The 24,125-nt window shown below is 47.4% G+C and overlaps 1 protein-coding gene across 3 annotated transcripts in view; it reads left to right on the top strand.

The window, feature by feature from the left end:
• The window catches only part of GUF1 (GTP binding elongation factor GUF1), a 92,527-nt gene that overhangs the window by 13,004 nt on the left and 55,398 nt on the right, over positions 1–24,125 (top strand). For all 3 annotated transcript variants that reach the window (XM_073645558.1, XM_073645560.1, XM_073645559.1), the window contains exons 4-5: positions 8,243–8,391; positions 9,759–9,839. In XM_073645558.1, the coding sequence (XP_073501659.1) occupies positions 8,243–8,391; positions 9,759–9,839 (230 nt within the window). The remainder of the gene's footprint in view (positions 1–8,242; positions 8,392–9,758; positions 9,840–24,125) is intronic.

Raw genomic sequence — 24,125 nt, forward strand, 5'->3', positions numbered from 1 at the left:
CTACAGTTGACCACTCAGATCCTATCGTGGGCTGGTTAGTGAACCAGAAAAAATCAGATATGGTTCTCTCCATGACAAAACATTTCTAGGAGTACTATTGGATTCCCATAGCCAGATGTCATTCCTGCCCAAACAAAAACAGGTCATGATAAAAGCAAAAATCAATGTCCTAAGGAGCAGAAGATTAGTATCATTAAGAGACGCCATGTCGGTCCTCGGGTCTATGACATCCTGTATTCAGATGGTGGCCTGGGCTCAGGCGCATACCCGAACATTACAGACCCACATCCTTACGAATTGGGACAGATCCCCACAGTCTCTGAACAGGAGAATCCCTATACCACCACGAGTAAGGACCTCTCTATACTGGTGGCTGAACGGAAAAAATCTGAACAGAGGAGTACCATGGATCCAGAATCCGCTGGTAACCATAAAGGTGGATGCCAGCGAAAAGGGATGGGGAGCCATGGTCTCCCAAGAGCTATTCCAGGGTATATGGACCAAAGAGGTGAGCCAATGCTCATCAAATTTCAGAGAAATAAAAGCCGTAGAGGAAGTCCTCAGAGCAGCAGAGCCTCTGGTCCAGAAATCTCACATTCAGATATTTTCAGACAATATCACCACGGTAGCCCACCTTCGTCATCAAGGGGCCACAAGATACGAAAGCTTAAAAGCAATCTCGGCAAGAATATTCTCTTGGGCCAAAGAACATCTTCTATCCTTGTCGGCTCTTCATATCAAAGGTTCAGTCAATATCCAGGCCGACTTCTTGAGCAGAACAAAGATTCATCCAGGAGAGTGGAGCCTAAACCCAGACGACTTCCAGATGTTAGATCGAGAGATGGGGCTATCCAGAGGTAGATCTCTTCGTCGGACACCAGAATGTGAAAGTACCTCAATATTTCTCCCTGGATCCAAACGGCCCTTGCCTGGGTGTGGACGCATTCGCTTACAAATGGTAATTCAAACTAGCGTATGCCTTTCCCCCGCTACCTATCCTTTCAAAAACCTTACAGAAGATAAGGACGGAAGGGACCAGAGTAATCCTAGTGGCCCCTCGCTGGCCAAAAAGAAGTTTGTTCGGAACTTTAACCAGTCTGAGTGTGGAGAATCCTCTAATCCTTCCTCCCATCAAGGATCTCCTTCTCCAGGGACCGGTTTACCATCCGGATCCCGAGAGACTGCACCTAACTGCCTGGCTTCTGAATTCCTGATATTAAAAACAAGAGGCCTCTCAGAGAAAGTCAGCAAAACTCTCCAGAAGAGCAGGAAACCTGAAACTAACACCATTTACCATAAGATCTGGAAAACCTTCTTAAGGTGGTGTGCACCCACTTGCCCAGACCCTCATAGGGCTGATGTGGCTCAGATTCTAGACTTTTTACAAGAAGGTCTGGACAAAGGTCTCAGACCTAGTACTCTTAAGGTCCAGGTAGCGGCGTTAAGTTCATACTTCGATCAAAGACTAGCGGAACATCAGTGGGTGAGAAGATTTATGACAGCAGCCACCCGCATCCACCCTAGAGTAACAGACCTGGTTCCCCCCTGGGACCTTTTAACATTGTTCTGAAAGGGTTAACCCTTCCACCCTTTGAGCCCTTATCAACCATAAGACTGGACAGGCTGACCTGGAAAATGGTTTTCTGGTGGCAATAACTACAGCCAGAAGAGTGTGTGAACTACAGGCCCTTTCGGTCAACGAACCCTACCTGAGAATCCTAGAAGATCGTCTAATTTTCCAACTTCACCCTTCATTTCTACCTAAGGTGGTCTCAAATTTCCACAGATCTCAGGAGATAATCCTTCCATCTTTTTGTGACAACCCAAAAGACAAAGAGATGGAATTCCACACTCTAGACGTTCGGAGAATAGTACTGCACTAGCTTCAGGAAACAGAAGAAGGAAGGAAAGACAAGAACCTATTTGTCCATACACAAGGTCCAAACAGAGGAAAGAAAGCGGCAAAATACGCAATAGCCAACTGGATTAAGAGGATGATTATGGAGGCTTATCAGATCCAGGATCTACCTCCTCCAGCAAAGCTGAAGGCCCATTCTACAAGGGCGATATCTGTCTCCTGGGCTGAAAAAGCCAGCGCATCCATCGAACAGATTTGCAGAGCTGCCACATGGTCCTCAATTCATACTTTCTCCAAACACTACAGACTAGACCTAATGTCTGTTGGAAATTTAGCCTCCGGAAGGAAGGTCCTTCAGGCTATTGTCCCTCCCTAGTATATCTTTGGTATACCTCCTGTGTGCTGTCGTGGGGTGTTATTAGAGAAAATAGAATTCGACTTACCGGTAATTCGGTTTCTAATAACCCAACACGACAGCACGGGTAATTCCCTCCCCTTCGCTTATTGTTTCTACGACAGCTTGATCAGTAGAAATAAAAATTAATTTGAAGCATCTATACTCTTGTGGTCCTTTGTAATAACACTGGAGGGAGGATGTGGGAGTGGCTATTTAAACCTCTTCGTATTTCCTGTCCCTATTATAGTGGGGTTACATCCTCCTGTGTGCTGTCGTGGTGGGTTATTAGAAACCGAATTACCGGTAAGTCTAATTCTATTTTTTAGTAACTTTTATCGGTCGACCATGACAGCACCACGAGAGAGGGGATCCGCCCACCAAGGACAAGAAACCTACAGGCTTAAAAGGGCAGCACCTCTCTCCTGCCTCAGTTTGGTTTCCTGTCCTTGATGGGGGAACCTGTGACAGGCTTACCTATTGAAGATGTCTGGACTCTTTCTCTACTGGGGATGCGAGCTGTCGAGCGGCGCCCCTGCCTGGGGCTGGCAATTCCAGTGTCTCTTGGATCGACGCATCTAATTGGAGAAGCGGCTGTGGAGCGGCGCCCCTGCCTGGGGTTCGCAGCCCCAGCATTGCTCGGGACATCAGTGGAGCGGCGCCACTGCTTGGCGTTTGCAGCTCCAGCACCGCATAGTGCGGCAGCTTCCGGGTCCCTCCTGTAGTGTGGCTCTGTGAGAAGCCGGAGGAGCGGCATGATGATGCCGGTGTGTGCCTCCGGCAGTCACGTGACCAGACTCGGAGGTTCCAGTCTCATGCATTCAGTCGCCGGGAGAGTGCCAATACTGACCCCTACTGCCAACAGGTGGCATGCTCAGAGGGCTTTCGCACCTGACATTAAGGAAAAAGTAAAACGAGGGAGCAGGTGCTGCTATAAAACAGTTTATGCACGATGGCTCCATGCTTCCCGGCTACTTCTGCCCCTATCATAAAATGGAGACCGAAAGTGAGCAGCAGCAGCAACTACAGCTGCCGCCGCCATCACCATCTCAGCAGCTGCTTGGGAAGCCCCGGGAGAAATGACGCCTTCGGGTTATCGGTGACACCCAGACCTCAGGAAGGCGAGGAACTGCGAGCAGGTCCAGTCATCGTAGCTCCTCCAGGATGGACGAATCTGCAGCCTCCAGGGACGATCCCCCTGCTGAGGTCCTTCCTCCAAACTGGTACCAGTCCTTTGAGCCGTCTGGGTAATCTTCGAGAAAGTTCAATTAGTAATAGGGTGTCCCTTCTTCTTGTTTATTCTTACTAGGGGAAGAAGTGCATCACCAAATCTAAGCACACGAAATGTACGTTGTGTAAAGCCCTATTGGCGGACTCTCACCCAAAAAGGCTGTGCCAATCCTGTATCAATCAGACTTTGGCAGATGAGACTGCTAGTTTCGCTTCAGGGTTAAAATCCTTGGTCAAGTCAGAAATCAGCAAGACCCTCTCTAAAAAAGTAAAGAGAAAGGAGGATACTGATTGTGAGGTCTCCCCAGTCTCTGATGTCTCCCTCCCATCGAACTATGAGGAGGAGACGGTTCATCTTCTTACTCGTTCTCGTCCTCAAATAGTGGTGCAGGGCGACATTGTTTTCTGCTAATTGAGATTGATGGTCTGGTTAAAGCGGTCCGCTCAACTATGGGCATTATGGACACCAGACCAGAAAAATCGGTCCAAGATATTATGTTCAGGGGCCTGGGACAAAGGAAGAGGAGATGTTTCCCGGTTAATGATAAGCTTCCATAACAACACCTCAGCAGTGCCACAGGCTGATCACCTCCATGCCATGCTACAATGATGCAGTAATTGATGCAAAAGGAGCCCCGACCAAATATTGAGTGCACTTACTGACCATACATTTCAGTAGGCCAACATTTCAGATTTTAAAAACCATTTTTCAAGCTGTTCTAAAGTATTCTAATTTACTGAGAAAACTACTTTTGTGTTTTCATTGGCTGTAAGCCATAATCATCAACATTAAAATAAAACTTGAAATACAGTTAGGTCCATATATATTTGGACAGAGACAACATTTTTCTAATTTTGGTTCTAGACATTACCACAATGAATTTTAAACAAAACAATTCAGATGCAGTTGAAGTTCAGACTTTCAGCTTTCATTTGAGGGTATCCACATTAAAATTAGATGAAGGGTTTAGGAGTTTCAGCTCCTTAACATGTGCCACCCTGTTTTTAAAGGGACCAAAATTGTTTTGTTTAAAATTCATTGTGGTAATGTCTAGAATCAAAATTAGAAAAATGTTGTCTCTGTCCAAATATATATGGACCTATCAGTAGATCACTCTGTTTGTAATGACTCTATATAATGAGTTTCACTTATTGTTTTTAAGAAAAGAATATCATCAAAAAGTTAATTTATTTCAAATTTAGTGAGGTGCACCTGTAGCTATAACAAAGGCATCTAGAAAATCATCTCTCCCCTTTTATGATATGGGAGCCCTTAAGGACCCTTTGGACAGAAAAGCTGATACCTTTCTTAAAAGGACCTGGGAAACGGCTGGAGCCTTAAAGCCAGCGGTTTCAGTGACTGGTACGGCCATGTCATTGATGATATGGCTTGAAAAGATAAGACATCCAGAAAGGAGATATTATCCAACATCCCACTCGTGCAGGGAGCTGCAGCTTTCCTAGCGGACGCCTCTGCGGATTCTGTTACGTTGGCGGCAAGGTCGACCTCCATGTCCAATGCGGCCCAGAGAGCCTTATGGCTTAAGTGTTGGCCAGGAGATATCAAGGCCAGAATGAGACTCTGCTCTATTCCGTGTGAGGGGGGGGGGGGGGGGACGGGACATCTCTTCGGACCAGCTCTGGATAAGATCTTGGACAAGGCAAGCAATACAAAAAAAGGATTCCCTAACCTGTCCATGCCTGCTTATAAACATTTTTCCGTAAAAGAAGACTTGTACGTAAAAGACAGCAGAAGGATCAGGATAAGTGGGAAGATCACAGGCCGGAAGCTAGAGGGCTTCTGTTCGGTTCTTCTGCTCAGGGGCCCCAGAAGCAGAGTCAACAACTTAGTCCAGGTAGGGGGGGATGCTGTTTGGCTTCTTACCTGCCTGGACAAATATTTCAGCCAGTAATTGGCTACTTGATCTCATAGGTTCGGGTCTGAGGTTCGAGTTCCAGGCGATCCCTCATGAGAGATTCATTTTGACCCCGGTCCGTTCCTCCAAGACAGAGCAACTGGCCCTACAAAAGGAGATGCTGGACTTAGTTCATAAGGCAGTCCTGGTGGAGGTCCCAGCATCTGAAAGGGGGTGGGGGTTCTACTCGCCTCTCTTCCTGGTTTCTAAGCCTGACAGCTCCTTCAGGTGTATCATTAACCTAAAAACCCTTAATAGGTTCTTGATTATTCCCACCTTTTAAAATGGAGTCTGTTAGTTCGGCAATAAAATTACTGTTTTCTGGATGTTGCATGGCAGTATTGGATTTGAAAGATGCATATTATCATGTACCTATTCATGAGGAACATCAGAAATACCTAAGGGTGGCCATAGTCATGGATGGGGAAATTAAGCATTTCCAGTTTAGGGCCCTGCCTTTTGGCCTAGCCATAGCCTCTAGGGTGTTTACTAAAGTTATAGCATGACTCATGTCCGGGAACGTAATATTTTAATTATCCCTTATCTGCATGACTTCTTGGTGGTGGGAAGTTCTGCCTACCAATGTGATAGACACCTAAAGAAGGTGATGACCATCCTAAAAAATCCGGACTGGGTACTGAATTTAGAAAAATCCAGATTAGTGCCCTCGACAGTTCAGCAGTTTTTGGGGATTATGAATCTCAACAATGCTACCTCCCGGAAGCTAAAATACAATAAATGAGGGGCCAGGTGAAGAAAGCCATAGCAAATTCGGTCATGTCCCTTAGAGGTGCAATGTACCTATTGGGTACTCTGACATCGTGCTTCCCAGGGGTTCTGTGAGCACAATACCATTCCAGGGTTTTACAGTGGGATGTGCTACATAATGAAGTTTCTCTTAAGGGGCACTTGGAAGGGAAGATGTCCTCATCACCCCGGTCAGTAAAATCTTTATAGTGGTGGCAGGATGAGCCTAACCTATGTCGAGGGCTTCCCTGGGTACTTAGGGTCACTAGAACAATTACCACAGATGCGAGTCCCAGTGGGTGGGGAGCCCATCTGGGAGAAATGGTAGCCCAGGGGACCTGGTCAGATATTGAAAAGGGTCTCTCCTCCAATGCAAAAGAACTTCTGGCGGTAGACAAGGCGGTAAATAATGTCTTACCTTTCCTTCAGGGCCAGAATGTAAAGATTCTCTCGGATAATCTAGTTGCGGTAGCCTATGTGAACGTCCAGGAGGGTACATGGTCAAGATCGCTGATGAGTGACAGATCATCTCTTCCAGATTACATAAAGTCACCTCCTTTCCCTGATTGCCCTCCATGTAAGGGAAAAAGAAAACACCAGAGCAGATTTCCTAAGCTGCTATCTTCTGATGCAAGGGGAATGGGAACTAAATCAAGGAATTTTTACCCAAATAGCCAAAGATGGGGCGGGGGGGCCCTCCTCCCCCCAGCCCCCTGGTTGGCTCTTCTTCTCATGGTCATAAGAAAGATCAGGGAGGACAAGGCCAGGGTTCTGCTTATCGCACCCTTTTGGCCCAGGAGGCCCTGCTTCTCATGCCTGAGGAGCATGTCCATCTCCGATCCTTGGGTTCTTCCAGAGATTCCGAATCTCCTCAAGCAACTGGCCTCCACTTGACGGTGTGGAACTTGAAAGGACACTGCTAAATTGGAAAGGTTTTTCCCAAGGTCCAGAACTTGGAGAAAGTTTTTGTCTTTCTCTCTCTCTGTTTTCTGGGGTTGATGGGGAGGGGGCGCCAATAAGACAAATCTTTTTGGAGTTTTTACAAAAAGATATTGAACTAGCGTTATCCACCAGCACCCTTAAAGTTCAGGTTTCTGCCTTGGGTGCCCTATATAGCTGTGATCTAGCAGGTAACTACTGGGTTTCTCGGTTCATTAAGGCAGCTTTTAGATCTACACCTATTATTAAAAGCAGCTTGGTTCCCTGGGATTAAAATTTGGTTCTAAAGGCCTTGACTAGCTCACTGTTTGAGCTAATAGTCAGCAACCCTTAAATCCCTCTCCCTTAAGACCACTTTGTTAATAGCTTTAGCCTCGGCCAGGAGCATTACTGACATCCAGGCCCTGTCTATGGCCTTTCCGTTTACTCAAATTCTGGATGATAGGCAGGATCTGGTCTAAAAATCTCTCTCTCTCGTTTCTGGGTGTAACCTCCTTTATCTTCATCTCTCTCTCTCGCTCTTTCTCTCTCTCTCTCTTTCTCTCTGTAACCTCTTTCTCTCTGTAACCTCTTTCTCTCTCTATCAGTAGCGCCACACATAGTCACAAGGTAGCCCTAGCCTAATGGAGCACTATAGTCACTAGCACTGGGAACTTTCCCTCCGTACACGCAAAACACACACAAAAAAAGCAATTTGGCACGTTACTTAATTATTTATGTAGATTTATAGAATGAAATGTTGGATCTCGTACGAGCTCGAACCTTGTTTTTCACAGAACTCATATCTATTATAGTCTAGGGCTGTTCACATATTTCTGCAGACCGCGTATTTTTCACTGAAACACGTTGACCTGTCGGATTTTGATCCAAATCAAAGTTTAGAACTTCTCGGATGCAAAACAAAGGTGATGAAAATCGGTCTTTTTTTTTTTTTTTTTTTTTACCTACAAGAGAAATCACTGTGGTCTGAATGAGGACTTACTCTATTATTTTTAAGCAGCGTTCTTTCCAGGCTGCTGTACACATGAAGAGAGTTTACACACCTAAAATACATATATAAACCACAGAAACAAGCTAACCTTGACAGACTAGTATGGAGGGGGACACTGCCTCCACGAGCTAACAGTGTGGATTCTGGGGTCTCGCTCCTTCCCTCAGGGTGTATTCCAAAAGCCGCCTCCAATAAGCAAGTTCTGGACAAGCTGCAGGTGGAGAGGGAGCGCGGGATTACGGTGAAGGCCCAGACTGCGTCTCTGTTTTACACTTACGAGGGAAAGAAGTATCTCCTGAACCTGATCGACACTCCGGTGAGTGTGACGTTTCTTCTTGATTTGTTTCTCTGTGGTCTTGTTGCGGATGTTCATATACTGAATGAGTTATACAAAATGCAGCAGCTGCAATAATAATAATAATAATAATAATGGTGGGCCATTTATATGGATACACCTAAATTAGATGGGAATGGTTGGTGATATCATCTTCCTGTTTGTGGCACATTAGTATATGGGAGGGGGAAAACTTTTCCAGATGGGTGGTGACCATGGCGGCCATTTTGAACTTGGCCATTTTGGATCCAACTTTATTTTTTTCAATGGGAAGAGGGTCATGGGACATCAAACTTATTGAGAGTTTCATAAGAAAAACAATGGTGTGCTTGGTTTTAATGTAACTTTATTCTTTCATGAGTTTTTTACAAGTTTATAACCACTTATAAAATGTGTTCAAAGTGCTGCCCATTGTGTTGGATTGTCAATGCAACCCTCTTCTCCCACTCTTGACACACTGATGGCAACACCGCAGAAGAAATGCTAGCACAGGCTTCCAGTATCCGTTCTTTCAGGCTGATATCACCAACCATTCCCATTTAATTTAGGTGTATCCATATAAATGGCCCACCCTGTAGATGTAACACTGTTTGTGTTTTTTTTTTTTGTTTTTTTATAGACTCCCATAAGAGCTATCCAATGTTTTAAAATTCTGAGAGTTTGCTCTCAGATTACAACTTATCACTTTTCTACAGAACAGATTGCTTGCTAATTGCTGGGGGACCCATCTCTGGGACTCCCAATCACAGGAAATCAGGTGCACGAGCCATATTACGCCAATGGATTGGCAGATGAGCGCGTGCACTGCTGCTCCACTCATAGTCTAATGGGCTGCCGGAGATGGCCAAATTCAGAGCTCCGCTATCTCCATCAGTCCCGCAGACAATGGCACCACTCCATTAAAAAAGGGGATGTGAGACATCTGTTCTTCTGATCATTGGAGGTCCCGGTTGTCACCCCCCCACAGAATAGCCAAAAAGTTGCGATCTTGGCACAGCCTATTTAAGAATGCCATAGCAAAAAAAAAAAACAGCTCACCCACAGCGGCTCTCGGCGTGCTGAAGCCCGGAGATCGTGTGGCCACACGTGTGTAAATCACAGGAAAAAGAAAAGGAACTCCAGCTACATAAAATCCATCTTTATTATTTCACCTTTAAAAGTCCATTAATCCACAAGGTTCAAATGAAAAATTTATGCAACATGTTTCAAACGCTCAGCATTCTTTGTCCATCTACAAACGAAATAACTCCCCTCACATTTAAACATGGTTATTTAAGAATGCGCCTTGTATCCATCAATCCATATTTGTCCAACATGTTTTCCCTTTTAACTTTTTTGTACTTTTGTAGGGTCATGTTGATTTTAGCTACGAAGTTTCAAGGTCCCTTTCTGCTTGCCAAGGTGTATTATTGGTGGTCGACGCAAATGAGGTACTTTTCCTTAGTGACGTTGTATGTAATTATAATGCATATGCTACCTGTAAAGTAGATATAATTTATGATATACTGTTACTTCTTTATTCTTCCAGATTTATTGTACACTTGCATCTATACACTTATTAGATTCTGATTGTATAAAGGCAGAGACTCTGATTCCAGCCATGTGTCAATAACTGGCTGCTTGTTTTAGTTTTATCACTCAAGGACTAGTAAACCTGCTACCATGTAGTCCTCCACATTCATGAGCTCTATACAGTGCCTACAAGTAGTATTCAACCCCCTGCAGATTTAGCTGGTTGACACATGCGGAATTAACTTGGCATTGTGACATTTGTACTGTAGATCAGCCTGGAAGTGGGAAATGCTCTGCAGCAAATTTTTTTTTTTTTTTTTTTTTTTTTTTTTTTTTAAAACGTTAAAAGTTAATTCTGAGTGTCATTTATTATTCAACCCCTCAAACCACAAGAATTCTGTTTGGTCCCCCTAAAGTATTAAGAAGTAGTTCAGGCACCAAGAATAATGAGCTTCACATGTGTGGATTAAAGATCTCTTTTGCCAGCCTTTTCTGACTATTTAAGACTCTCCCCAAACTTGTGAACAGCACTCAGACATGGTCAACATGGGAAAGACAAAGGAGCATTCCAAGGCCATCAGAGACAAGATCGTGGAGGGTCACAAGGCTGGCAAGGGGTACAAAACCCTTTCCAAGGAGTTGGGCCTACCTGTCTCCACTGTTGGGAGCATCATCCGTAAGTGGAAGGCTTATGGAACTACTGTTAGCCTTCCACGGCCTGGACAGCCTTTGAAAGTGTCCTCCCGTGCCGAGGCTAGGCTTGTCCGAAGAGTCAAGGCTAACCCAAGGACAACAAGGAAGGAGCTCCGGGAAGATCTCATGGCAGTGGGGACATTGGTTTCAGTCAATACCATAAGTAACGAACTCCACCGCAATGGTCTCCGTTCAAGACGAGCCTGTAAGGTACCTTTACTTTCAAAGCGTCATGTCAAGGCTCGTCTAAAGTTTGCTCATGATCACTTGGAGGACTCTGAGACAGACTGGTTCAAGGTTCTATGGTCTGATGAGACCAAGATCGAGATCTTTGGTGCCAACCACACACGTGACGTTTGGAGACTGGATGGCACTGCATACGACCCCAAGAATACCATCCCTACAGTCAAGCATGGTGGTGGCAGCATCATGCTGTGGGGCTGTTTCTCTGCCAAGGGGCCTGGCCATCTGGTCCGCATCCATGGGAAGATGGATAGCACGGCCTACCTGGAGATTTTGGCCAAGAACCTCCGCTCCTCCATCAAGGATCTTAAGATGGGTCGTAATTTCATCTTCCAACAAGACAACGACCCAAAGCACACAGCCAAGAAAACCAAGGCCTGGTTCAAGAGGGAAAAAGTCAAGGTGTCGGAGTGGCCTAGTCAGTCTCCTGACCTTAACCCAATTGAAAACTTGTGGAAGGAGCTCAAGAATAAAGTCCACATGAGACACCCAAAGAACCTAGATAACTTGGAGAAGATCTGCATGGAGGAGTGGGCCAAGATAACTCCACAGACCTGTGCCGGCCTGATCAGGTCTTATAAAAGACGATTATTAGCTGTAATTGCAAACAAGGGTTATTCCACAAAATATTAAACATAGGGGTTGAATAATAATTGACCCACACTTTTATGTTTAAAAATTAATAAAATTCAACTGAGCAACATAACTTTTTGGTTTGTAAGATTTATGCTTCTGTTCATAAAACCTACTCTCGTTCGCAGTTTGAAGGCTCTAACTTATTTGCATCTTATCAAACCAGCTAAATCTGCAGGGGGTTGAATACTACTTGTAGGCACTGTATATAACCCCACCCGCACCACTGATTTACAGCTTTCTGTGTACCCTGTGCATAGGCAGAACATCTGCAGCTAATAATGGGATTTTATCAACCCTGCATCAAGCAGCTCAGTAAGTGACACATCGCTGGAATCCAGGTACCACGGGTTTACCTTAACTAGAGGGGCCAGAAGTTTCGGCGTCTGAGCTCCTGCACTGATTAGAAGCACTTCACTATCATATTAAACCGTGAAGGTTTCTGCTAGCAGTGCAAAGGTTAATCTGTTCAGTTGAGAGCTGCTAGAGGTTTCCAGCGTTGAAGGTCTCAGCTGTTCAGTGTTGGCCTCTCCCCTCTCTTATATATACTCGCCTCTGGCAATCTGGGATTCCAAGTGTTAGATTTATGCTGCCTAGTTCTGGAGTCGGAGGTGTTGGTTGTTTTGAAGAGGCGTTTGTGTGTTAACGTCCGTCTTTGTCAGAGACATAAGGAGACACTCAAATTTGCAGGGGGCCTGGGGTCAAGGGCACCTAGGTTTGAGTTAACTGAGGAACCCATGCTGTTAGGTGTGGCGACTTGTTGTGTTGGTCCAACTGTAGTTCGGCGGAAAGGGGGAGTGTGTGTGTGTGTGTGTGTGTGTGTGTGTGTGTGTGTGTGTGTTTTTCATAAACACCCACCGGAAAACTAAGGCGCCCGAGTTGCGGGGGGAATTGGCAACTCGGGGGTGTACTTATTTCCTCTGTGGGTAGGTCACAATTTTTTTTTTTTTTACAGTCCAAGATCCATCTTGGCAAAAGTATGATGGTAATTTCTGCTTTTCTGGACAGTGCGGCGGGGTTTAATTTGATCGGCGCTAGGTTCGATCAGGACCTCAAACCTCATAAATTTTCTAGATCAACACCCATAATCGCCATTGACTCTGCTAGGGGTATTTTACTCTTGTCGTTTGTGTGCTACATCTGCAGGTAGGGGCCTTGCACTCAAAATTTATTGACTGTTATGTGCTAGAGGGCTTGCCCTCTCCTGTGTTCCTTGGACTACCTTGGTTTACGCTGCACAATCCTGTGGTAGGCTGTGTGCCCACTATGCGTTTTTTAAGCGTTTCCGCAGCGGTAATTCCGCTGCAGAAACAAACGCTTGGTAGAAGGTCTGCCATGTCCCCCAATGATAATCCGCATGTGCTGTGCACATGCTGCAGAAATTTCCGCTGCGGATTATCTGTGCGGAAAAATCCGCTGCACTACCAATAATTTTGCGTAATCGCTGCCTTTTCGCCACCATTGACTTGCATTGAATCGCTTAATATCTGCATGACTACATGTGCACATGCGGATATTAAGCGATTCAATGTGTGGATGGTACCCGGGTCTGGAGAAGAGGAGACTCTCCTCCAGACCCGGGTACCATGATACCTGTAAAAAAATAATTAAAATAAAAAATACATTATACTTACCTTCTGATGGCCCCCGGTCTTTCCGCAGCTGCGTCCAGTCTCTTGTATGGCTCGTGATGGTCTAAAAGGACCTGCCAAGACGTCATTTAGTCATGTGACGGGTCACGCAATTGACAGAGATTGACAGCGGCATTTATCATGTTAACACCCACGAGTGGATCCACCTGCGGCTGTTGCGGGCACATACCAGCTGTAAGAATCAGCTGACATGTGCCCGGTTCAGTGCGGGCTCAGCGCCGGAGCCCTCACTGAAACGGGGGTTACAGCCTGTTGCGTACTAATACGCCGCAGGCTGTAAAGTGGTTAAAGGCATTGCAAAGTTTTTTGGGTTTCGCCAGCTGCTACTGTAAGTTCATCAAAAACTTTTTGGTAGTGGCCAAACCTCTGATCGATGATTTTGCCAAATAATAAAATTATTATTTATTTTTTTTTTTCTATTTTTCTTTCCATTCTTGTAGCTAAACACAATCCAGCTAAGTTTAAAATTGAACTGAAGCCCTTGTACCCCCCTCTCTAGGTGCTTCTGTACCAACTCCTCCCTGGTCCAGGACGGTCTCTGTATCACGGCCTCCAGCAATAACCTATTGACACATGATTGTGGCAGCCCTCACGTGCTGGTATATCACGCTGCCATTAGAAATGGGAAGCGGCACAGAAATCACAAAATAAAGGCAGTGTTTGTGGTAATGCAAGAATCCAACAAGCAGAGTAATCCACACATCGTACAGCAGCCCAACATGGATGATGAAAAGCAGCGAACGTCGCGTCTTCAGGCGTCTGTGTAAGAACATCACATTTTTGTTTTCCTCCCTGAATAAGCACCAAATGGAATAGCTGAATGCCAGGATACAGAGACCGGCGGGGGGCAGGGAAGTGCTGTCCGCTGGATTTTGTGCTGGTTTCACTAGCGGTCACCCTGCAGTTTTCTCTGGATATTGCTGTGGAGACTTTTCACAACACATCTAATAATTGTGAACCTTCCACTCACATGTTTATTATCTTGTCAGGTGGTCAGACTGGGCGGGATGAAAGCCGGACAAGGGATGAAGAATGATCCTTATTACATATAATGGCTGCACTGAGCAATTGTGAAAAGCTGCAGAGGACTGAGAGCAGAAGGGCAGAGGGTTTCCTCTTCCTCCATAGGAGAAAGTCCACAGGGATCAGTACAGAAGCCGATGCAGAAGGGGAGACAAGGGCTGAGCCACTTACACAGACAGAAAGCTGAGGAAAGGAGGACATGTTATTACTCAAGGATCCGCTCCATTCATTCCCTATGTGGCATTCAAGCGCTGAACTCGGCTTTTCCGGAGCCCCATAGAGAATGAATGGAGCTGCAGTTGATCCTTAACGTTCCACTCCTTCCTGATCAGACGATGGTTCACAGCGGTCAGACCCCACGATCAGTAAGTGATCACCGAGACTGTGGATAAGTGATAACTTGTTTTCTTCAGACATCCCCTTTAAGCAATGGAGCATGCCAGCAGAGAAGGTGGAAGGAGGCACTGGTTACAGGGGAGACTTTACCTCTGGAGGCCACATATAGGGCATGTGAGGGGTGGACACTTCCCGTATTCATCATTACTGAGCCCCCGCTCTGTACGGATCTTATCTGAGCTGCAGGAGACGCAGCAGTTACTAATCAGCTGCTCTCCGTTCACTTGCAGCCGTCCGAGCTCTGCTGTGCCTGTTTGGGGTGAAGTTTGGGTCCTAGGAGGCATCGACCATGCAGCCTGCACAGCAGATCACAGCCCGAGCACCGCGTCTCCGGGTAAATCTCCACCTTGTGAGTTGCTTCTTGTGCAGCAGCCCCATGCAAGTTGCACCGCTCTCCTCGGCCAGCTCCTGCTGAATACTGAGCTCCTCTGCCCAATCTAGGAGATCAATAGCCCTGATCACATCTGCTGGATCAGATTTACAAATGGCAAACTAATCAGCCCTAGGCATTTCTAATATGTGCAGAGCAGGCGACATAAGTCTAACCGGTGTCCTCATAGACCTTTCCTCAGCCGGGGTCTAATAGGAGCAGTAAGATGGCCGTCATGGGGTCCATTGTTAGATCTCGGCTGCCATAGAAACTCATCGGCACCATGATCGCGCCTCCCTCTCCTGTCTAAAGTGCCTAAATGCCCCCTACAGTGTCATACAATGGATTAAGCTGCCGGAATCAGGGTTGGCTCCACTGTCGGTGGCTGAGGCAGGAGCAGGACTGTGTTATACAGCCACACTTTTGCCGCAGATCTTGTAAGAGCTCTGACAGGACCTGCCTGATGATAATGTGTCCTATAGAGCGGGTTCTGGTTCCGGACTGCCCTGTACATATTCACCACTAGCTGGGAACCAGTTACTTACAAGGTCTAGTTTCGGATGTGTTTCCAGGATCTGTAGTTATCAGCATTTTATCCTTAAGGCCGAGTTATAATATCACTGTAACACTCTCGCTCTGTACCTGTATACCTGCCCTGTGTGCTGCACAAAAGTATATAACAAAGTGTGTACACAGATATCTATCTCCTGAATGATATTACTGCTAGATCTCCTGTACATAGAAATATGAGGTTCTTAGCGCACATTTTGAGCAAATTGTGCGAGCCCATCTGCAAATGTCAAGGCGACCTCTTCAGATGGGTCATTACACTAACTTAGCAACTGGGACAAGTTTTTTGTATTCTTATTACCACCATTTTTACTATTTATTATTATTGCATTAATGCAATTAATTGTAGCTGTTATAAAACTAATTAAAAAAAAATCTATTTTTTTTTATTATTCTTGTGATTCTAATAATGGTATTACTAAAATCCCTATGCCTAAAGCTGTTGATCCAGAAGAAGGCAAAAACCCCAGGACACCTTCAGCCAATTTGTGTCACAGGGGAAAAATTCCTTCTTGACCCCGAGAAAAGGCGATCAGGCCTAGAACCCTGGATCAAACCTAATTATGTTACTAGTTATGTAATTACTATTACTGTACTAAATGTGTCTTATGTCCTGCTTTCTTATTACAGTGCTACTCTAATGTTTCTATAACTATTTAATATTACAGTATTGATTGAACTACGTCTAGAATTATTATTTACTCTGTTCTTTCTATAGATATAACTAGTTTATATTATTAATAATAATAATATTATCTTGCTATCTTATTACAGTATTCTTCTTTCCTATTACTACTAATACTACCCTATACCTACAGTGTTGATCCAGAAGAAGGCAAAAACACCTTCAGCCAATTTATGTCACAGGGGAAATATTCCTTCTTAACCCCGAGAAAAGGCGATCAGTCCTAGGACCCTGGATCACACTGCTATTCTACCTACTACTATTACTACTGTTATTTTATTACTTTCTTACTATTATCACTAGTATTATTACTCATATTACACTAATACTGATATACTACCACTATATTACTACTATCCTGCTATTATTGCTTTGGTGGATTTATACTTACCAGCCTGTATTGCCGTATGACGTTATCGGCAGAGAGGTCACAGCAGGATGGTCCACATGATGATCCTCGTTCCTCTCAAATACAGGTTGATGTAATGGTGGACGTTGGTCTGGTTCTGCTTCTTCCTTTTTGTTGTAGGATCGATTGTTGTCTTTTCTGGCCTTTTGGTCATCCCTTTTCCCCTAGGGATCTTAAGGTGCAGTTCTGTCCTCTTCCTCTGTCCTCTTCCTCCAGGTACTTGCGCCGTTCTTTTAGTCCCTTATGTTTTTCTTTCCTTTTTCTTTTCTCCCTGGCTTTATACTCTTCGATGAATCTTCTTTGGGCAGTGGAGTTGGTCGGCATCAGGTGCTGGAAGAGTTGAAGTTAGGAGGATACTAGGAAGATCCAAATACAAAGCTACCTTATAGAAGATGCCGTAGCGTTGCCCTGAGTTGTCTTACTGACCTCCTTCTTGTAGAGGGGTGAAGGGAGAAACTTAACACAATACGCCAGTCTTCTCAGCTGTTCGTCAGGACTGACGTAACCTGCAGAAAGCACAACCAGATATTAGGCGCAATCCTCAACGTATAGAGAGGACGTGACAGAGCGCCACTACTGACAGCCATGCTGCCCCCCATCCTGCTAAGTAAAAAAGTGATGTGCTCAATGGGATTCAGGTCTGGGGAACGGGCGGGCCAGTCCATAGCTTCAATGTCTTCATCTTGCAGGAACTGCTGATACACTCCAGCCACTTGAGGTCTGGCATTGTTCTGCACTAGGAGGAACCCAGGGCCAACCGCACCAGCATATGGTCTCACAAGGGGTCTGAGGATCTCATCTCTGTACCTAATGGCAGGCAGGTTACCTCTGGCGAGCACATGGAGGGCTGTGCGGCCCTCCAAAGAAATGCCACCCCACACCATTACTGACCCACTGCCAAACCGGTCATGCTGAAGGATGTTGCAGGCATCAGATCGCTCTACATGGCGTCTCCAGGCTCTCACGTCTGTCACATGTGCATAGTGTGAACTTGCTTTCATCTGTGAAGAGCACAGGGCGCCAGTGGCTACTTTGCCAATCCTAGTGTTCTGTTGCAAATGCGAAGCGTCCTGCACGGTGTTGAGCTGTGAGCTCAACCCGCATCTTTGGAAGTCGGGCCCTCATACCACCCTCATGGAGTCGGGTTCTAACCGTTTGTGCAGACACATGCACATTTGTGGCCTGCTGGAGGTCATTTTGCAGGGCTCTGGCAGTGCTCCTCCTGTTCCTCCTTGCACAAATGTGGGCGTAGTGGTCCTGCTGCTGGGTTGTTGCCCTCCTACAGCCCCCTCCACGTCTCCTGGTGTACTGGCCTGTCTCCTGGTAGCGCCTCCAGTCTCTGGACACTACGCTGACAGACACAACAAACCTTCTTGCCACAGCTCGCATTGATGTGCCATCCTGGATGAGCTGCACTACCTGAGCAACGTCTGTGGGTTGTAGAGTCCGTCTCATGCTGCCACGAGTGTGAAAGCACAACCAACATTCAAAAGTGACCAAAACATCAGCCAGAAAGCATTGGTACTGAGATGTGGTCTGTGGTCCCCACTTGCAGAACCACTCCTTTATTGGGGGTATCTTGATAATTGCCAATAATTTCCATCTATTGTCTATTCCATTTGCACAGCAGCATGTGAAATTGATTGTCAATCAGTGTTGCTTCCTAAGTGGACAGTTTGATTTCACAGAAGTTTGATGTACTTTGAATTATATTCTGTTTTTTAAATGTTCCCTTTATTTTTTTGAGCAGTGTATATTTTCTTATGCCCATGTAAAAAATTACTTTTAGTAATAAATACATTTAGGTTTCATTAAGTGTTTTTTACTGGCTATTACAGACTTATTGCATTACTGTGGTATCGCTGTATATAGCACAAGCAATCAGATGTATACAAATGCAGTGATAAAAAATTTTTATATATATATGTATGTTGGTTTTGTTTTTTTTTAAAAAACTCCGCACGCTCAACTCGCCTCCCACTAAAAATAAAAATATACACATTAGATTGTATTTCTTTGGAAGAGACCATACAACAATCACAAGACCTCACACTATGTGGACAGAGATCAAAAAGTTATAGCCCTTGAAAAAACAGAAAAAAAACATAAATTGGTTATGTTGGGAAGGGGTAAAGCTGAAGAAACCCATGTACCAGCAGAATATGGAGGAAGGTCATATAGAATGGTGACTGGTCTGCAAACCATGTCCTATGAGGAACGGTTGCAGGATTTGGGAATGTTTAGCTTGCAAAAAAGAAGACTGAGAGGAGACTTAATAGCTGTCTACAAATATGTCAAGGGCTGTCACATTGTAGAAGGATCATCTTTATTCTCATTTGCACAAGGAAAGACTAGAAGCAATGGGATGAAACTAAATGGGAGGAGACACAGATTAGATATTAGAAAAAACTTTTTGACAGTTAGGGTGATTAATGAGTGGAACAGGCTGCCACGAGAGGTGGTGAGTTCCCCTTCAATGGACGTCTTCAAACAGAGGCTGGACAGACATCTGTCTGAGATGATCTAGTGAATCCTGCTTTGAGCAGGGGGTTGGACCAGATGACCCAGGAGGTCCCTTCCAACTCTACCATTCTATGATTCTATGATAACAGACTGGATACTACCTGGCCAATCGCTGGCAGAATACTCGATCCCCATGGTGTCCGCTGATATCTTCTCTTGTAGAAACGTCTCCATACTCTATAAAACATCGGGAACAGTCAGCAGATGGTTTGGTGATTGGCTCATATTGGCGATATACCCAGGGGCCTTACTGGGCACAGGGAAGATTGGGAATGAATAGCGTATTGACTGTTAGATATGTGATCTCTTCAATTAAAGGGGATGTCTAGTTGGAACAAGTTATCACTGATCTCTGGACAGGTGATGACCTATCCCAGTGGGAGCACCCCTTTATTACGTGGTATATATGGAGGGTGTGATATCATGCAGAGTTCTAGCAGTATTACACTTTGGTCCGTTCTGCGTGCATCTGGGCCTTTCCCTATGGAGGAGCGGAGCTGGGGGTAAATATCAGGATCTCGTCGCTGGATCCATCCAGATGGTAGATGTAACGAGTGCGGCGCCCCCCACTGGTGTCTCAGCGTATCATGTGTTAGGGAATAATGACTTATTGTCTGGTAAATGTGCTGATTCCTGTCAGTTGTGGTCGCTGAGTGCGTGCGATGGGATGGGATAATCTCTCGTTATATGGGGGAGCTGCAGAGATGTTTTGGGGGTAAAATATCTTGTGCTGTTCTTGAACGTGTATGAAGAAGGCTGGTAATGTATGTAATGGTCCTACGATTGTGGTTTTATGTTCAATCAATACCAATCTAAATATTAATCAGATGTCACTGGGAGAGATGTATCAGCTAAATGGGACAGACTTCTGTAGTTATGTGCAGCAGAAACTGTATTTCAGCAGCAGAAGGGAAGGAAGGGAGACACAGATCCATTACTAGTGGGTAGGCGGAGCCCCACAGGATAGTTCACCTCAGATTAGAAAAAGTGACGACCGGCCCCTCCAGCTTAGGCTCCTCCTACTCCCATGTCCTTCAGTCTAAAATTTGAGGTCGCAGAGGATAGTCGCTGCCTTTGCAGCTCCTCAGAAGAATTTTTGATTTTACTCCGGAGACCTGGCCCCCCCGTGGTCTAGAGGTCTCAGGGGGTCTTGGCACTGCTGGGACCCCTGACGCTCCCCTGGCAGATCTGCGTACCCCCTAAGAAGGTCCCTGCAGAAGCCTGCCGGCCCCGGGGGATACAGGGCGCTCCCTGGCGGAGACGCACACCGCTTCTGTGGGGTCCCTGCGCGCTCCGCCGTGGGGGGGAGCAAAGGGCCACGGCGCCACACATCCCTGGGGGTCCCTGTGGCGCTCAGCTGGGTAAGTGCTCTCTGAGTGCTTCAGCGGCTGCTGTGGCAGTCGCTGTTACTGTTTCAAGTGGTGACTGCTTTTTTTGTCCCTGCAGGAGGATATCTCCGCTGCAGGCGTTTGTGTTATGGCAGGGGAGCAGGGACGGAGGAGCGCAGGCTCCTTTAGTAGCGGCGGCGGGGGGCGTGGCTTCGCTCCTCTCTGCTGCCTGTCATCATAGCCTTAGACAGGAAGTGCCAGGAAAGCGCGCGCTGGAGCTGACCCAGCCCCCTCTTCTTCAGGCCATTACCTCGTGCAACCTCCTGCTCCCCGCTCTCTACACCAGACACCGAGCACTGTGGGAAGAGCAGTCACCGCGGCCAGCTGGTGAGTCACTTCTGCCTTTTAAGGCAGAAGACCCCTTTTTTCACCTATTGCAGCGCAGAGCACCTTACTGCTGGCCTGTTAAGGCAGACAGGGTGTGCTATATACGGCGCTGCTACTTCCCTGCTGAGGAGGCTCTGGGACTCGCACACCGCTGTCCTTTTAAGGCAAAGGTGTATTGCGTGGTCAGCAGCATTAACCCCTTCTGAGGGGTCTGGCCTCATCAGGGCAGTTGACCCTTTCTGGACCATTGTCTGTCTGTTAGGTTAACTTTTGCTCTGCAGGCAGATGGGGTGGCTCTTCTCCCTCTAAGGAGGAGCTTTAACCCTTCAGTGCTTGGGTTTTTTGTGTAGGAACAGGCTGTGATAGCAGAATCACACATCCTCGGTTCCTGTACCCATTGTAAGGGGTTTTTACCGCCTTATCCACGACGCTCGCAACTGTGTGGGGGCATGTCGGACCAGGGGGCGCGGATCTCTCTCCCGGTCCGCTTCAGGATCGGTAACGCGTATCTGATACGCCGGGGTCTTCGGCGTCAGGTTCGACACTGGTCGGGGGTCTCAGTGATGATAAAATGGAGGCGCTCACTCGCTCCATTGACAGTTTGTCTGACCTCCTGGGTCATTGGGTATCAGCTAAGTCCCAACCGACAGCACGAGGCAAGAAGCGCCACAGGCCTGTGGTGGCGCTGTTTCCTCCACGCACTGCGTCGGAGGCTTCGGAATCCCCGACAGACTCTGCTGGTGAGATCTCCGATTCTGATGAAGAGGATCGGCAGGGACGAAGCACCCTGGCAAGTCGGCCCGGCTGTATCAGGAGTTGCGTCGGGCTCGTTCGACGCTGCCGGCGCACGATGAACTTAACGAGGCGGTGGAGAAGGAACGCCTGTGTCCGGATAAACGCTTCCAGGGGATGCGGTTTTTTGATGCCCTGTATCCCTGCTCCACGGAGACTATCGCTAATTGGGTCCCCTCTCCTGAAGTGGACGTGCCATTGTCTCAACTGAGCAAACCCTCTTTGCTTCCTGTTAAAGGGAAGGCGAGTCTACAGGAACCGCAGGACAGAAGGACGGAGTTAGCGGCGAAGTCCATCTACGAGGCCACGGGTCATGGATTCCGAGCGGCCTTGGGGGCCATGTGGGCTAGTGAGGCTTCTCTGCGGTGGTTGGATCAGCTGCAGACGGCGTGGCAAGATGGGACTCCGCTGTCTCAGGTGAAAAGGCTTTTCCAGCTGTTGGGAGAGGGCGGCCCGATATGGCAGGGACGCAGTGCTGGATACTACTTTGGTTCTGTCCAGGGCTCAATCCTCGGCCGTCACAGTCAGGAGAGCACTGTGGCTTAAACAGTGGACTGGAGACTCAGTATCCAAACAAGGTCTGCGGAGTCTGGCGTTCAAGGGCGGTCAGCTTTTTGGTTCGGACCTCACGGAGCTGATTGCCAAGGGCAAGGATTCGGCTTTGCCGCAGCGGAAAGCAGCGGCTTCTACGTCTGGCAAGTCAAGTGCCGGTAGTGGTCGTCGGTCCTTTCGGCCCAGGGGACGGTTCGGTCAGCCCTCTTGGTGATCGGGTCGTCCCTCGTCTTCCGGAAAAAAGACCACCCAGAAATCCCGTACTCCCTGGAAACAACATTTCCGTCAGGACAAACGGGAGGTTGACAAAAAGCCCACTAAGGCGGACTGACGCCAGGAACCCTCTCGAGGGCTCTCGGGTGGGAGGTCGTCTGCTACAATTCGGGTCGATGTGGGCGTCCAGCGTATTGGACGCCTGGGTGACGCGGGTTATGTTTGCAGGCTATTTCATAGAGTTTCATTCTCGACCCCCGGACAGATTTCGTCAGTCACGCATCCCGTCCGAGCCCAAGATGGCTGCCGCACTGCTGCGGGAGGTCGACTCTCTTCTGCAGCAGGGTGTGGTGGTTCCGGTTCCGCCGGAGGACCGGGGAAGGGGGTTTTACTCCAACCTTTTTGTGGTCCCCAAAAAGGAGGACAAGTTTCGCCCCATTCTGGACCTCACCGGACCCGGAAATTCCGTATGGAGTCTCTTCGCTCTGTCGTGGCGGCCCTGTCGCAGTGCGATTTCTTGGTGTCGATCGACATCCGCGATGCCTATTTGCATGTCCCTATCGGCAGGGCTCACCAGCGCTTCCTGCGTTTCGCCATAGGTCAGGCCCATTACCAGTTTGTGGCCCTACCATTCGGGTTGGCCTCGGCGCCCAGGGTTTTTACAAAGATCCTGGCGCCGCTCATGGCGCTCCTTCGAAGGCAAGGAGTTACGATTCTCCCCTACCTGGACGACCTGTTAATTGTGTCGCCCACAGCGGAGGAGGCGGTGACAGCTCGCGATCTCTCCCTTCAGCACCTAGAGGACTTCGGGTGGCTGGTCAATTGGAAGAAGTCGTCATTGGAGCCGTCGCAGTCAATCCTGTTCTTGGGGATGCATTTCGACACGGTACGGGCAGTGGTGTCCCTGCCTCCGGACAAACAAGTGAACCTTCGTCACCATGTCCAGGCTATGAGGTCGGCGATGGCGATGTCCCTTCGGAAGTGTATGCGCCTTCTGGGTCTGATGGTGGCGGCAATGGAAGCGGTACCGTTTGCACAATTTCATTCCCGGTGTCTCCAAGATCTTATTCTGACCCGTTGGGATCGATCGCCGGATCGCTGTGTCGGTATCTCCCGCAGGGTGCGAGCGTCTCTTGGATGGTGGTTACACCCGGAGGCTTTATCCCTAGGGAAATCCTTCCTCCTCCCACGGTGGCCGGTCATTACCACCGATGCCAGCCTGACTGGCTGGGGGGGGGGTTTGGAACGATCTCTGGGTTCAGGGGGTCTGGTTGTCAGAGGAGTCGTCTCTGCCGATCAACATCCTGGAGTTGAGAGCAATATTTCTCTGCCTCCGACATTGGACGGTCCCTTTGAGCGGTCTGCCGGTCCGGATTCAGACGAACAATGTGACAGCTGTCGCGTATATCAACTATCAGGGCGGGACGAGGAGTTCCAGACTCATGATGGAGGTCTCTCGGATCCTGGTATGGGCCGAGTCCAGGGTTCCAGCCATCTCCGCGATTCACATCCCAGGAGTGCTGAATATCACGGTGGACTTCCTCAGTCGCGAGCAGGTGGATCCCGGAGAATGGAGTCTTCATCCGGAAGTTTTTGCACTGCTGTGCTCCCGTTGGGGGACTCCCCAGGTGGACTTGATTGCATCCAGGCTGAACGCCAGGATTCCGACGTTCATGTCCAGGTACAGGGACCCGGAGGCTGTGGTGGTAGATGCTCTAGTGGCCCCGTGGGACCA

This window comes from Phyllobates terribilis, unplaced genomic scaffold, assembly GCF_046119375.1.
Source record: "Phyllobates terribilis strain yellow unplaced genomic scaffold, ASM4611937v1 Scaffold_1__5_contigs__length_1240528914, whole genome shotgun sequence".
NCBI classification, from domain to species: domain Eukaryota; kingdom Metazoa; phylum Chordata; class Amphibia; order Anura; family Dendrobatidae; genus Phyllobates; species Phyllobates terribilis.